Source organism: Vigna unguiculata, chromosome 1, assembly GCF_004118075.2.
Source record: "Vigna unguiculata cultivar IT97K-499-35 chromosome 1, ASM411807v1, whole genome shotgun sequence".
NCBI classification, from domain to species: Eukaryota; Viridiplantae; Streptophyta; class Magnoliopsida; order Fabales; family Fabaceae; genus Vigna; species Vigna unguiculata.
The window spans coordinates 19,944,857-19,959,464 of NC_040279.1; the positions used below are offsets into that span (position 1 = coordinate 19,944,857).

Sequence of the window (14,608 nt, forward strand, 5' to 3'; positions counted from 1 at the left end):
TTGAGTGTAGGATGAAAATGACGTTGCTATCATCTTCACATGGTATAAATGCCAATTTCATCCATTTAATAGAAGAAAAAACAGTCATATCTTTTTTAAAAAAAGCCAAATTAAAATTTCAATAATGGTGGATAAAATTTGAAAAATTACTGGACTAAAATTTGAATAAAACTACAAGAAAAGTTAAGAGACTTGATTAATACAACTAAAATCCTAAAAACCAAAATCTCAATCCTGATACTTGAGTTAAGAAATACAATTGTCTCACTAAATTTTGTAAACTTTTACCATTTGTCATTTATATACTGATATTCATTATGGTTGTATCTTTGCATCTCACTGGTGTTAAGCTAGCCATAATGCTTAGGAGGTAGATAGAATGTATTGTGATAATGTTAAATAAAAGAAACAGAGAAAGAGAAACTGTTACTAACTAGAAGTGTATTGTTTACATGGACACAGATTTCAACCAAGGGTCTCTCAGAAATCTATATTCTTTCTCCTTTTCCCAGAAACATCAACTGTTCTTCCTCTCTCTCTGTTGTCTGTATCCAAAAATTGTGTACATGCAACTTCTCTATACCTAGAATCCTGATTTAAGAGAGTATGATTGCTTTTCAACCCAGGCATCATAATCTTGTAGCATCTGCTGTAGTAGCAGTGGCACCAACTTGTCCACCAAAGCCTGCATCATTCTGTTGCATAGCCAAAAGAGATTAATCATCCTAAACAAAATGGAGAGTTACTAATTTTTTCTTCAAAGTTATAGACAAGGGTAAGAACATACTTTGAGTACAAGGTGAAGACATGCAGAAAAGAAGAAAAAAAAAAACCACATCCTTCTATTTGCATGCTCACTTTCTTATATGAGTACTTATTCAAAAGGTTCTTACAAAATGAAACTTATTCATAAGTTTTAATACTAAAGCATATTGAAATAAGCTAAACTAAGTTATAAACCACTTAAATTAGCATAAATAGGACCCTAAATTCATCCTCTAAAAGAAATGATTTAACCCAAAGCATAAACAAATTGAATGGCAGATACACAACGTTGAAAAGAAGAGCTATTCACCAAAATCCCAGGAGATTTAAATTCTTGTCACTTTAAACCTCAATCTGTAATTTCTCATTTAAATCCAAATTACAAAATTGGTTTCTGCCATAAGGCTACAGGTTTTGTAACCCAGAGAGACAACCAATATCTACTGTAAGTTAACTGCAGAATATGACAGCAATCACCTTGCATAAACTGAGTTCTTATTTATCATTTATGTCAAAACAGAATCCATAGCAAAAATAAAAATCTAAAAATAAAACTCTCAAATCCATAAAAAAATTGAATAATTTAGGAAACAAGCATAGCCTAATCTAGGAAACAAGTCACCGAGATTGCTTGCTTCATATGTTAGTGATAAAACCAAGATACAACAACCATACAAAATTACAACCAATATGAATAAAATCTGAAACTTTCTTGACAAAATAAAATCTAAAACTTCTTAAAATATCTCGACAAGAACTTTTGTGCACATCCAGAGAATCACTTGGAATTCAATCTCAACATTTACATTATCTAATATCATAAATTGTAAAGTCAAAACTGAAATTAGGATTGTTCAACTTAGCAGATTAGAAAGACTATTGAGGTGAAAAGTTTACGTGAAGATAGACCACTATGGTTTGAGAAAAGTTCAAAGGATACATCATAGAAAAAAAGTGAGGAGGAGAAACTAAGCCATCAATCAGAAAAATAGTGTTTGATGATTTTCCTTAAATTTAGTCAACAAAAAACTCATCAGACTGCAATACAGTGTCCTACCCGTCATCTAAACTATGTATTCCAGTGTTCTAGAACCTTTCAATTTCCACTTAGTTGCTTTTGAATATATTCCTCATTCACATGAAGTACATAGACCTTAGTGAAAGACATAATAAAAAGGGTTTTGCATGTCATTTATAGCCAGCAATAGTTGGTAATTTAAATTGCGAATCTACATGCAACAGACACTTTATGTACAAATATATCGTAAGACAACTTGACTATGCAGAGTAAACAATCTAAAAGCAAAAAATTAAAAGTAACTAACATATTTCCCGGACCCTCAACAGCAGAAGTAGGCATCATGGTAAATGGTTGTGTGTAGATCTGCAGACAGAGATCTTAATTTTAATGATGAGAAGCAAACACAAAAATGAGTTATGTCAAACTGAATTGATGCTAATATAGTAATGGCTACTAATTTTGATCAAAATCAGTGACCTTTAGTATGCCAATACGCAGCTTCAAAAAAAGAACTAGCAAGGATTACGTTGGAGTTAGTTGGACTCCCACATTATGTAGAAATGAACAGTTGAACGTTATATAATTGAGAAAGAATGAATCTATCAACTCAATTCATAAGTTTTTAGAAAAGAAACAAACCAAAAATTTCACTTTGACAATAAAATTCAACTGAATACCTGAACTTTTCTTACTCTTAAGGCTACAATATAATTTACATGAAGTAAGGCAATTCATGACTTCATAGTCCTTGAAAACAATAACATACATGATTACCACTCTTATATCCAGGAAAAGCGAAACAAATATGAATGCTACAGTATATGTAATATGTATATACTTTATGAGGATAAGACAAACCTCAAGTGTGAGATTTAACTTAACATCAACTTCTAAATATGATTCGGCACCAGCACCACCCCATTTCATGTGGTTTACCATGAATGCTGCAAAAAGGAGAAGTTATTAACAAATTACAATGACAGTTGTTAAAAGCACTGAAAAAACCAAAAAGTCTCACGAAACATGCATCGCATATAAACTTGAATTCAGCAGAAAATTGTGATGAAAGACTAGCAATTAAAAAGTTAATAATTTTAAGGGTTCTCAAGTAAACTTCTCCAGATATCCGGATAAATTGCATTATTTTCTCCCTGTGTACCCAAAGTCGTTTACAGTATTCAGCACCAGGTGATGGAGAATATTACCCTTAATATATGGGCTATGCAACGAGGAGAACGAAACATTTTTCTCTCTATTATACGGAAGACTGATAAATTTCTTTGCACAAGGCTTTTTTTCGACAGAAAATAAAATTTTTTTATGCTTCAATTTAACAAAGGGGGGATTTATAAAACTAGGTACAACTACGCACACAGTGTACATTGTAAATACCTGAAAAGTGGCGGTTTTGCTCTTTCACAACTTCTGAACCTTCAAACTGTGAATAATAAAGTATGAAACAATTAAAATGGGATGAGTAACAAAAGGAATATTACAAAGACTCATGTTCAATCAAACTAAGGTTTATATACATGTATTAAATCTCAGGGCATTGATTAAAGCTGGAAAAAATAGGATAGTAGCTAAATAGAATTGAGAGAAAATGATCAATTTTATTGATTAAAAGATTGTTACATAAACTCTCAAATAACCTCACACTACCCTTCTAGAGAACTCATATCTCAAAACTCTTTTGTTTTGTTTGTAACGTTTATCAATTAGTATATACACATGTCTTTCTGTTATTAAAAACAACATAGGAACCTTTAAAACTTTACATGGATAAGAATGCAGTAGATATGCTTACGAAAGTGCTGACTACAGAAAAGCTAGAGTTGTGCAAAGACATTGTTGGAATGAATGTTAGATAATGACATCCTAGACGTAGCTGGAGGGGAGGAATTGTTGTATAGTTCCACTACATCTAAAATGAAACCAATGGAAGAGTCTCATCAATTTTTGTTGAATCCATGGTCTTGGAGACAACACTTCAACGGTAATATTTCTTTTCCAACTGACTCCACTGTGGATAAAGCAACACACTTCGACATCCTTGATTGCTAAGACACGACTCCACCTGCAAAAGTGTATATGTAACCTGATGTCAATTTTCTACCATCAAGAACTCCAGCCATATCAGCATCTACATAACCTATAGGATTGGCTCAACTTCCTGTAACACAAACACGTCTTAGACGTGCCTTTAAGATACTTAAAAATCTATTCAACTTCTTTACAATGATCCTTTCCAGGATTTGAAAGGCATTTGCTCACTACTCCAACAATATGAGTTATATCTGGTCTCGTTCACACCATCACATCCATCAAACCAACCACTAAGCAGTAAGGAATTGTTATCATTTCATCCATCTTCTTTTTAGAATAGAGACACAAACTCTTAGATTGAATTGATTAGCCAATGGTTAGCTTACTAGCTTGATATTCTACATGTATAACCCATGAATCACTCGTTTAACATACTTCTCTTGTGATAGCCACAACTTGCATACTTTTCCTTCATATGTTTTTTTCTTTATTGCATCCTAACCAAGTATCACCATGTCATCCATGTACAGTAGCAATGGAACAAAGGCTCCTCTTGAGAATTTTTCGAAGTAGACACATTGCTTTACAATTATTCTCTTATCCTTGACTCGTGAAAGACTCGAATATCTTATAGCATTACCTTGAAGCTTGCTTAAGGTCGTATAAACTCTTCTTGAATTTCCATACAAGGTTCTCCTTTTCTAAAACCTCAAAACATCAAGTATACTTCTTCATCAAGTCACCATGAATGAATGCAGTTTTCACATCATTTCAAACTAACAATCAATCCGAGCATGACAAGTATCAATGTCATTTTTAACCCCTATGAGAAGTGTTAGAAGTGGGCTTTAAGCCTAACTCAACCTCACAAAACCAATTTTCTAAGATGAGGTTTGCACCTCACTTATATAATATGAAACTGCCTATGTGGGACTTCCAACACACCCCCTCACGCCGAGGTATATACATCTCGTGTGTGGGACTAGAAATTAATGGATGATCCGTTAGCGGCCCGATAGCGGGTAGAATAGAATGTCCAAGGAATCTCATTAGAATAGGCCTTTTTTTTTAAACGATGGCTCTAATACTATATTAGAAGTGGGCTTTAAGCCTAACTCAACCCCACAAAACCGGCTTGTAAGGTGAGGATTGCACCCACTTATATATTGTGAATTGGTCTTATCTCTAGTCGATTTGGGACTTCCAACAAGAAGATTTCATAAAAATCAATTGGAAGAATCCTTTAACCGCTAGTCACCTTATGTACTTTTTGACCTTTCCACTACTATCTTTAATCTTGCAAACCCATTTATTCCTTAGCACCTTCTTTTCTGTAGGGATCTTAGCTAAGTCATATGTCTGATTATTCTACAAAACAATCCATCTAGTCACACATAGTATGCAACCATTTCTCTATGTTTGGATAAGACAACACTTTTTGGAATCCTTTTGTTTCTCCATTTTCGATGAGAAGAATGTATTGTGATTCTAGATACGTCTTTTAGAACTCTACTTCTCTTTTATCTCCGTAATTGAGGCTCATTAGGTTTTGAGGTGTACATGGTAGTCATGTTAATTGGAAGAATCCTTTAACCGCTAGTCACCTTATGTACCTTTTGACCTTTCCACTACTATCTTTAATCTTGCAAACCCATTTATTCCTTAGCACCTTCTTTTCTGTAGGGATCTTAGCTATGTCATATGTCTCATTATTCTACAAAACAATCCATCTCGTCACACATAGTATGCAACCATTTCTCTATGTTTGGATAAGGCAACACTTTTTTGAATCCTTTTGGTTCTCCATTTTCAGTGAGAAGAATGTATTGTGATTCTAGATACGTCTTTTAGAACTCTACTTCTCTTTTATCTCCGTAATTGAGGCTCATTAGGTTTTGAGGTGTACATGGTAGTCATGTTAATTGGAAGAATCCTTTAACTGCTAGTCACCTTATGTACCTTTTGACCTCTCCTCTACTATCTTTAATCTTGCAAACCCATTTATTCCTTAGCACCTTCTTTTCTGTAGGGATCTTAGCTAAGTCATATGTCTGATTATTCTACAAAACAATCCATCTCGTCACACATAGTATGCAACCATTTCTCTATGTTTGGATAAGACAACACTTTTTGGAATCCTTTTGTTTCTCCATTTTCGGTGAGAAGAATGTATTGTGATTCTAGATACGTGTTTTAGAACTCTACTTCTCTTTTATCTCCGTAATTGAGGCTCATTAGGTTTTGAGGTGTACATGGTAGTCATGTTGAATGCCATATCCCTTGCAATAGGCATTGAACACCTTAGAAGTATACTCTCCTCTCTCCTTTGTAGGCATTGAACTCCTTAGATGTATACTCTCCTCTGAGATAGTTGTCTAAACACAAACACGTCAACTTCTTTCCTACCTCACATTCTGCCATGGTATTAAATTGCAAGAACTTTTCTAATAGTTGATCCTTGGTCCTCAAAAAATACACAGAAACCTTTCTAAAAGTATCTATCATCAATAAAAGTTAGAAAATACATGTTACCATCTAGTGATTCCACCTTCAAGGGACCACATACAAAAAAGTAAACAAACTCAATAATTTTAATCTTCTTACAGATAAGGAGCTGAAACAAATTCTTCGTTGTTTACCATACAAACAATTATTACAAAGATGTCTTGTCATATCCTTGATAGTGATCAACTATTTATTCATCAAGGTTGACAAACCTTTCTCACTCATGTGACAAATTCTTTGGTGCCACAAATCCTACTACTATTGTTCCGCTGTGTTAGATATTGTTTGATATTATTAAGATATTGTTAGATATTGATAACCACAATATCAAACAATATCTTCTATTTAATCTTTTTATTTTCAGTTACTCTTTTTACTTGTACCTCTCTCTATTATAAATAGATTACCCTATGTGTGGTTTATACACAAGGGAGATTAATCTCAATCCCTATTTTCTTTATTCTCAACATGGTATCTAGAGCTTAAGGTTTTTTTTCGCTATCGCTGCCTCCGCCTCTGCCGCCACCGCCGCTGCTGCCACCGGAGCCGCCGGCGCCACTGCCGGAACCGCCGCCGGAACCGCCGCCGGAGCTGTCGCCGGAGCCGCCACCACCGTTGCTGTTGAGTCGTCGTCGCCGGAGTGTTAGTTCTGACCGGCGCCCATTCAGTTCTGCTCGTCCCTCATGCGCCATTCGAAGCCGCGTCTCTTCTAGTTCTTCTATGGCATCTTCCGCTGCCTCTTTCAGTTCTGAAATCTCTTCTGTTTCATCCAATATACTTGTTATGTTTAACAAATTTCTCAAATGGTATAAGGATCAATAGTTTTCTAGTTCCACTGCCTCTGTTGCTCACAGAGGTACATCTTTTGTTGGTCTGACTCAATCTTCTTCTACTGGTCCTTGGGTTTTTGATTCAGGAGCCACTGATCATATTACTGGTAACAAATCTTTGTTCTCTTCTTTATCCTCTACTAGTCCTTTACCTTCTGTTACACTGGCTGATGGTTCTAGAGTCTCATCTCATGGTGTTGGCACTGTTAAACTTTTTCCTTCTTTAACCATTGATAATGTTCTTTATGTCCTTGGGTCTCCTTTTAACCTGTTGTCCATCAGTCGCCTAACTCGTTCTCTTGATTGTGTTGTTTCTTTTACCAACAATTCTGTCTGTTTACAGGACCGGAGTTCAAAACAGGTGATTGGCACAGGATATGAGTCTCATGGTCTTTATCATCTCCGTCCCTCTACACACGTTGGTGCAGTTATGGAGTCTCCCTCTCTTATTCATGCTCAGTTAGGTCATCCAAGCCTTGCCAAGTTACAACAGCTTGTCCCTGCCTTGTCCAAGTTGTCTCGTTTGGATTGTGAGTCGTGTCAATTAGGCAAGCATACTCGTACTTCTTATCCTCGTAGTGTCACACGTGATGCTTTGTCCCCTTTTGCCTTGGTTCACTCTGACATTTGGGGTCCTAGCCGCGTTAAGTCTACTTTAGGTTTTCAATACTTTGTTACTTTCATTGATGATTATTCCAGATGCACTTGGTTATTTTTAATGAAACATCGTTCGGAATTATTTCATATCTTTCAATCTTTTTTTAATGAAATTAAAACTCAGTTTGGTGTTTCTATTAGAGTTTTGCGTAGTGATAATGGTCGTGAATATCTTTCTCATTCTTTCAAACAATTTATGACTTCTCACGACATTCTGCATCAAACTTCTTCTGCTTATACCCCTCAACAAAATGGTGTAGCTGAACGTAAAAATAGACATCTTATGGAAACCACTCGCACTCTTTAGTTTCATGGCGAGGTTCCTGAACATTTATGGGGTGATGCCATTCTTACTGCCTGTTATCTCATTAATCGTATGCCTTCTTCGGTTTTAAAGAATAACATACCTCATTCCATTTTATTTCCTCATGAACCTCTTCATCCCTTACCTTTAAGAGTTTTCGGGTCTACATGTTTTGTTCATAATTTAGTCCTAGTCTTGACAAGCTTTCTCCTAGGTCACATAAGTGTGTTTTCTTAGGGTTTACAAAATCACAAAGAGGATACAAATGTTTTTCTCCTTTTCTTAACCGTTATTTTGTGTCTGCAGATGTCACCTTTAATGAGTTCTCCCTTTATTTTAAGAGTCAATCATCACCTCTGACTCCATCCAATCCTGACAACTCTTCTAATACCTTTAATGTTCTTATTGTTTGTGACCCTCTTACTGTGTCTTCTTCACCCTCGGTTCCTGCTCCATAGTCACCTGCTCCTCCACCACCTCTTCAGGTTTATAGTCGTCGTAATCGATCACAACCACCACCATGTGACTCCACTCCAGTGCCAACTACTTTGTCTCCTCCGGCTCTAACACTTGAGTCTGACCTTCCCATTGCCCTCCGAAAAGGTATGCGTTCTACCCGTAATCCCTCTCCCCATTATATTGCTTTGAGTTATCATCGATTGTCATTACCTTTTTATACATGTCTTTCCTCTCTTTCTTCTGTGACCATTCCAAAAACTGTCTGTGACGCTTTAGCCCATCCTGGTTGGCGTCAGGCCATGACAGATGAATTAAGTGCTCTTTATAACAGTGGAACTTGGGAACTGGTCCCGTTGCCGTCTGAGAAATCTGTTGTTGGTTGCAGGTGGGTGTTTGCTATCAAAGTTGGACCTGATGGTACTATTGATCGCCTCAAAGCTCGTCTTGTGGCCAAAGGTTATACTCAAATTTTTGGGTTGGATTATGGAGATACTTTTTCCCCCGTGGCAAAGATGACTTCTGTTCGTTTATTTATCGCCATGGCTGCTCTTCAAAAATGGCCTCTCTATCAACTAGATGTTAAAAATGCTTTCCTCAATGGTGATTTGCAAGAAGAAATCTATATGGAGAAACCTCCTGGATTTGTTGCTCAGAGGGAGTCTTCTGGGATGGTATGTCGTCTTCGCAAATCCCTATATAGCCTAAAACAATCTCCTAGGGCTTGGTTTGGAAAGTTTAGCAATGTTGTTCAGCAATTTGGTATGACTCGTTGTGAAACAGATCATTCTGTCTTTTATCAACACTCGAGTGCTGGATGTGTTTACTTGATAGTATATGTTGATGACATCGTTCTTACAGGGAGTAACAACCATGGCATCTCTCAGTTGAAACAACATATCTGTCACCATTTTCAGACCAAAGATCTTGGCAAACTCAGATATTTCTTGGGTATTGAGGTGGCACAGTCTAATGATGGTATTGTTATATCTCAGAGAAAGTATGCCATGGATATTCTAGAGGAAACTGGGTTGATGAGTTCAAAGTCTGTTGATACACCCATGGATCCCAATACTAAACTTCTACCAAATCAGGGGGAGCCTATATCTGATCCTGAGCAGTATGGAAGATTAGTTGAAAAATTAAATTATCTTACCGTTACTCGTCCTGACATTTCTTTTGCAGTCAGTGTGGTAAGCCAATTTCTTAATTCCCCATATGAAGATCATTGGAATGCAGTCATTCGTATCTTGAAGTATATTAAAAGATCCCCTGGAAAAGGATTGTTATATGGTTCTAATAACCATTCAAGAGTTGTTTGCTATTCAGATGCTGATTGGGCAGGATCTCCTTCTGATAGAAGATCTACATCTGGGTATTGTGCCTCCATTGGTGGTAACTTGATCTCGTGGAAAAGTAAGAAACAGAGTGTTGTAGCAAGATCCAGTGCAGAAGCAGAATATAGAGCTATGGCCTCAGTTGCTTGTGAACTTGTTTGGCTCAAGCAATTGCTTCAAGAGTTACAATTTGGAGATGTTACTCAAATGACACTTGTGTGTGACAATCAAGCTGCTCTTCATATTAGCTCTAATCCTGTCTTTCATGAGAGCACCAAACACATTGAGATTGATTGTCATTTCATTCGAGAAAAGGTTTTGTTTGGAGACATCAAGACTGAATTTGTTAACTCAAGTGATCAGTTAGCAGATATTTTTACTAAGTCTTTACGGGGGCCTAGAATTAATTATATTTGTAACAAGCTTAGCACATACAATTTGTATGCTCCAGCTTGAGGGGGAGTGTTAGATATTGTTTGATATTATTAAGATATTGTTAGATATTGATAACCACAATATCAAACAATATCTTCTATTTAATCTTTTTATTTTCAGTTACTCTTTTTACTTGTACCTCTCTCTATTATAAATAGATTACCCTATGTGTGGTTTATACACAAGGGAGATTAATCTCAATCCCTATTTTCTTTATTCTCAACACGCTGCATTAATGCATTCTGAGTTGATCATTACTCGAGTTTTGCATAAGCTACGATAAAGTTTTCCATGAGCAAGAACAATAACTCCTTAAGAGAAGATTGTCACAAGAACTTTCAAATAATTTCAACGGACGCTCAAGTACCTCTTGTTGGGAAAAATGGGATAATAGCATAAATAAAACTGAGAGAAAACAATCAACTTATGTGTAAAAGATTGTTACAAAAACTCTCAAATAATTTCACACTACCTTTATATACAACTCATCTCTCAAAACTCTCTTTTGTTCTGTTTTTAATGTTTTAAAGTTTCCTAGTTGTTTTCATCAACCACATTAAAAGAAATGTATATATAGTAATTATAAATAATTTAAACCACTCATGAGTATAGCTATCTTCCTAACTTTTAGTGCATGAAATGGTCAATAAAAAACTTTGGCTTCAGTGTAAATGGATGCACCGATACTTTAATTTGTGCCACGTCTCCGTGTATGATACATATCTATATAAGATACTTTAGAATACTTCACCGATACTTACCAATGAAGTATCTAATCTATAAAACAATAATACTTTTATGATGACAATAATTTATAATTTTTTATTTTGACAATGTTTAATACATATAATTTTAATTTGGATTTACACAATAGCAATCATATATTTATCATATTTAAGATTTTTTGTATATTTTTCGATATGTATATATAACGTACCATATCATATTATTTTTACAATTAGCGTATTGACATATCAGATATGTGTCGTATTCAATACACGTATTGTATCCATGCATCATAACTATGCAACAATTAACAAGCGTGCTTGAGGAATATTATTGACTAAAGTTTTCAAAAGGGGCTTACAAACTAGATATTAAGAAACTTTACTATTTGGTTTGTATTTCATTTACTCTCTCTCACACAGCACTAGTGGACACCAATATCAAGCACTTCCTCACAAACACTATTTGATAACAACTAGAAAATTTACTTTAAGAAATCCAGTTGTTGAGCTACACTTGTTTAACATATTCACTCATACTATTTTATAATATGGGAGTAGATAGTGCAAAAACGTTGTTGGGTCTTTCACACATGTATAAGATAAGAGGGGCAAGGGTGCATAAAGAGAAGTGTTGGCCGAGGTTTATAAGAGAAGAATTACAAATGTATCATGTGACAACAATGTAATGGAGAGGGGAATTGACAAATGATGGGGAGAGGGAGACACAGAAGGAAATATGAAAATGGAGAGGGAAAATAATGGAGAGGCACAACAAAATTTTAGGAATGAATTGGTGGCTTAGGCAAGGAGGGCAGAATCTATGTATTAGCCCATGTTATCTCTTATTGCTTTGTTTCTATTGTCGGTTGAGTTTCAGTTTACTGAAAAGAAGTCGAAAAATTAAAGCTTACAATTACATCATGATCAAAACATTTTTGTTATTTTTGGGTTGAGGAGGACGAGGGATCACACCTTACAAGAAAGCATCTCAACCAAGCAATCTTCATCCGTTGAGGTAACTCGAAGATCTAGCAATGGGGCAGCTTCAAAGTTTAAAAATTGAAGTTTAGGCAGTTCACATCTACACATTCAAGAATAATAATTTGATTACAGATGTATACTTCTGTACAACCCAAGTCCAGTAAGATATTTGCCGTAGTTTATAAAAACGTTTACAAAAGAAGTACTTGCTTTCTAAAATCAACAGTTTCTGACTGTTCGTTAGATAATCATAACCTGCATATTATAAGGAATAGCATTTTTAAACCGATTTTGAATTAGTGCAACTGATTCTATCAGCTGAACCATTTCATTTTAAGTGTAGTTCAGTATAAGCACCTAAATTTAAGAAACAGCTCTACTTTCTTATGAACTCATGAAAATCAACTAATTATCTGCATATGTTCTTCAGTAACACAAAATACTTCAATAATTTATGAAAAATATATTAATTTTGAGTAGTTTCCCTTGGAGAAAAATTCAACTCGACCTATTCTGTTCATTTGTATTGTCAGTGCCCAATATGGCAATATAATTTGGTAAGCATAATAACCTGCACTCTGGCCCTTGACGTGACTCTAATTTTATGTCACAACAATATTTGCATTAGCCAAAACATTGGAAGAACAACTCAAGCCACCAAAACAGAATTAAGGAGGCGGCAAACCTGTATGTGTTGCCATCAATAGATTGAAATGATTGCAAGGCCTTTGTGTTCAAAACGGCTGCAATTCCACTTGGGTGGCTCAGAAATTCACTGATGTGATATTTCTTCCCTCCAAAATCATCACTATATGTTGGAAGTCTGATTCTCTCCTTTTTCGCAGCAAACAAATTTGCCCTCTTTGAATTTGAATTCAAGGAAGCTACTGCCTTCCCCTTGAGGTCTATTTTCTTCCTAAAAATTCAAATTCATGGCCGAAAAACTAACTATTCTTAGCAAATTTGAAGGTTCAAAACAAACCCAACCTAAAGAAAAAGATAAAAGAAAAACAAATTACCCTAATACCTCTAGTGGTTTCTTGAGATTACACATATTCGTCTTTTTAACCCCTATAGTATCCCCTTCCATAGGTGTTTGTAATACATTATAGTGAGAAGTATCAAGAAAACATTACACACTTCTCTAAAAGAAGTTATTGTAAACATTACACACTTCTCTAAAAGAAGTTATTGTAAACATTAAAAAAATAGAGATATGGTGGGCAATTTGAAGAAGTCTCATGAAATGTGAGTGAAATTTGCTCTTAAAATTAAACAAACAAATGCTTCTCTAATCTCTTTCATAAAGCACAAACAAAAAGTGCTACAACTAGATCTCACCAATAAACAAACACTCATAGAAAGGGAAGACTATCCTTCAAGCAAGTTCACCCAACTTAACCCGAATCATTTGAAGCTTGTTGTGTTTTATGGTCACTGATATAACTAAGAAAGGAAAAGAAAACATGTACATGCAATACCCACAACCATATAGATACCTTCTATCACTCATATTATTACTACCTCCGTTCTCATCATAGGAAAAAAAAATAACCAAAATTCACATAATAAATTATATTTAATTTTCCTAATTTCTTAGTATTTTTCCTAAATTGTCTTTACGAATGAAAAGTGAGTTTTAAATTCATTATGGAACCAGTAACAAGTTAATTACGCTAACTAACCCGTTGATAAATTGTTGCATCGTGGGGAATGAACGTGTGGCCCAGAGTTGTTCGTGTCCGAAACATTTGTTGCTCAAAAGGATTGCTTTTGCTGCAAAATGAAAGCAGGAGAGATTAATGGAACCAGAGAAAGAGAAGTTAGAATGGGAGTGTGTGGTTGCAGAGAAAAGGAGAAAAGGAAATGGGGGTTGGAGTAATCACCCATTTAAGTGTTGGTGGAAATGCTGAGAACGAAAAAGATTGAAGCGAAACAAAGCAGATTACGTTGGACTAAGCGCTGTTGTCAGTAACTGACAACTTTGACGGAAAGAAAGGTGATTAACCGGAAAATTGATGTCCCTGTTTGCATGAACAACACACATGATCAATTCTTTCCATTAATTATTAATCGTATATTAATTTAAGGTTAAAATGTTAAAATAATTTTTTATCTCAATTCTTATCAATTTTTTTAAATCGGTCTTAATTTCGTTTTAATATTTAAATAAATTTTTATTTTCTTCAATTTTTTTTAATTTGATTTATTGTTGCTAATACAGTTTTAATTATTAATTATGATGAAAAATGACGGTCACGTGTCACTTCCTATTCATTTTATATATATTTTTTAATTTTTTTAAATGTCCATGTGTCAATGTAATAACGTGTCACATGTAAAAGTCAATATTTATATTCAATTTAGTCCATATATTTATTATTTTTATTCAATTTAGTCCTAATTTTATTTAAAATTAAGCAATTTTGTCACTCTCGAAATTGGGATCAAATGTAATTTTTATATAAAAGTTATAATTTTTAAACTAATTATAACCCAAAACAAAAATATTTAATAAAAATGTATTTCAATATAAAAAGTAA

General features: G+C 34.7%; 1 protein-coding gene across 2 annotated transcripts; it reads right to left on the minus strand.

The window, feature by feature from the left end:
- Positions 1 to 272: 272 nt before the first annotated feature.
- On the minus strand, positions 273 to 14,115 carry LOC114177812. 2 transcript variants are annotated; one of them, XM_028063368.1, is made up of 8 exons: positions 13,952 to 14,112; positions 13,751 to 13,841; positions 12,751 to 12,981; positions 12,057 to 12,165; positions 3,179 to 3,224; positions 2,645 to 2,730; positions 2,091 to 2,149; positions 273 to 695 (listed from the first exon to the last, which is right to left on the minus strand). In XM_028063368.1, the coding sequence occupies exons 1-8, from the start codon at positions 13,953 to 13,955 to the stop codon at positions 584 to 586; spliced, it is 738 nt and encodes a 245-aa protein (XP_027919169.1). In that variant the 5' UTR covers positions 13,956 to 14,112; the 3' UTR covers positions 273 to 583. The 2 variants fall into 2 exon arrangements, with proteins under 2 accessions (XP_027919169.1, XP_027919176.1); XM_028063375.1 differs by lacking the exon at positions 2,091 to 2,149 and having other exon boundaries at positions 396 to 695; positions 13,952 to 14,115.
- Between the last annotated feature and the right edge of the window lie 493 nt (positions 14,116 to 14,608).

Coding starts and splice junctions, on each gene's coding strand:
- LOC114177812 (XM_028063368.1), bottom strand. Junction 12,982..13,750: donor ATGCAACAATTTATCAACGG/GTTAGTTAGCGT, acceptor TTGAATTTTTAG/GAAGAAAATAGACCTCAAGG. Junction 12,166..12,750: donor ATTGATGGCAACACATACAG/GTTTGCCGCCTC, acceptor TTGAATGTGTAG/ATGTGAACTGCCTAAACTTC.